The sequence below is a fragment of the Trypanosoma equiperdum genome (assembly GCF_001457755.1).
Source record: "Trypanosoma equiperdum strain OVI genome assembly, contig: ctg_1655, whole genome shotgun sequence".
Taxonomy (NCBI): Eukaryota; Euglenozoa; class Kinetoplastea; order Trypanosomatida; family Trypanosomatidae; genus Trypanosoma; species Trypanosoma equiperdum.
Window position 1 is genome coordinate 39,062 of NW_027123677.1, and position 1,590 is coordinate 40,651.

Consider the following 1,590-nt stretch of genomic DNA (forward strand, 5'->3'; position numbering starts at 1 on the left):
GCCCCGAGGGATCAAAAATTTAGGAATGGAATCCGTCTCATGGAAATTGTATGACAACCAGCATGACCTCAGCGGGATCCTTACGTTGGCGGCACGATCTTGTGTGGACTCCCGCGCCTTGCGGCCCATTGAATATCTCGCAGCGTATTTTAGCACGAAATGCACGGGAGACGAGATACGAACTCTTTCAGCACACGTGATGTTCGCACCAGGAGGCTGCCGTGTACTGCGTATTATTTTGCGCCTGCTAAATGGTATGGAGGTGCAGTCATCTGCCTTGTTGTCAGCGAGTCAGGAGCTCGGTGATAGCTTGGTTGAGCATACGGTTGATCCAGCGGTAATCCATGAGGTGTTGCAGGAAAGTTATTTCCCCCGACTTGTTCCGTGTAGGGCCTGTGATCAGCGGCAATTTGACGAAATTTTATCGCGTGTGGCAGCGACACCTGATTTACCAAATGTGGGTGCGGCTGTTGTACATGCCCTCAGTGTTGTTGCATCCGCTGCGGCCTCACGATGCACATCAACACCCGCTTTCCAATACCTTCGTAACACATTTGGGCTACTGACTGATGTAGAAACCTTTTCCATGCCACAGCTGTGCATTGATTTCTTCGGTCCTGAGAACGTTGCGACTGCCCGGGTTGCACTGAAGAGTGTTCTTATTCTTCCTTGCATGCCAAACGGGACTGTGAGCCATGAGGTCATGCAGAAGATATTTGCGGCCTTCAATCATTTCCGCAAGGTGCACAACGCTGCAACCCGAAGCGACGGATCACTCGTATTCAGCACATTTGACAACATAACGGATGCAATCAACTTAGCCGATGAGGTCCTGCGTGCTGTTGAGCTTAGGCCGCAAACCGATGTGTGTCTGGGCCTTCGTCTAGCCGCACCAGCCACCAGAACACAGAAGGAGGCTAAAGATGGTGGGGAGGTTTTCTACTCCATGTTCCCCGGTGAACAAGATATCACAGGGTCGCAGCTGGCTGAGTACGTGCGAGAGCAGGTCCAAGCAAGCGCGAACTTGGTGGTTTATGTTGAGGATACCCACTGTGATGTCGATACGATCGGACTGCGGCGACTTCATGCCACGATTGGGGGCACAGCTGTGTTTTCTGGTTATGACCTCTACCGTCGGTCAAAGTACGAAAAGGTGGAACAGGGGCTTGACGAACTGTGGACGTCCAATGTGGTGCTTGAGGCAAGTGCTATTGGATCTCTTTCTGCGCTGTGCGACAATGTGCGGATGGTGCGTCGGCACGAGGGCTGCACAATCGCACTAGCGCCGCAGAGCTTAATGCACAACGTGGCCTTTGCTGTGCACCTTGCTGTGGGCGTGGGAGCGCGGTTTCTGTGTGTTGGGGGGCTGATGGACGTTGTGCAATGCGAAGTGGTTTCGCAATATTTGTATGTGCAGGATGAATTGGAGCAATCAAGACTACTTTTAGAAGAGGCACCGAAGCCTCCATGCGCCGTGCTTCCGGATGCACCAACAGATACGGTGCCGGAGATCAAGCGGCGCTTGGATAAGAAGAAGCGCAAGAAGTGAGGGATGACACGACCTGGCTGTGTAACGCGGAGTATGTTAGC

The 1,590-nt window shown here is 52.8% G+C and overlaps 1 protein-coding gene across 1 annotated transcript; it reads left to right on the forward strand.

The window, feature by feature from the left end:
- Positions 1-25: 25 nt before the first annotated feature.
- On the forward strand, positions 26-1,549 carry TEOVI_000501500 (enolase, putative; the record flags this gene model as incomplete). The annotated part of the gene is made up of 1 exon (XM_067222566.1): positions 26-1,549. The coding sequence occupies one exon, from the start codon at positions 26-28 to the stop codon at positions 1,547-1,549; it is 1,524 nt and encodes a 507-aa protein (XP_067078667.1).
- Between the last annotated feature and the right edge of the window lie 41 nt (positions 1,550-1,590).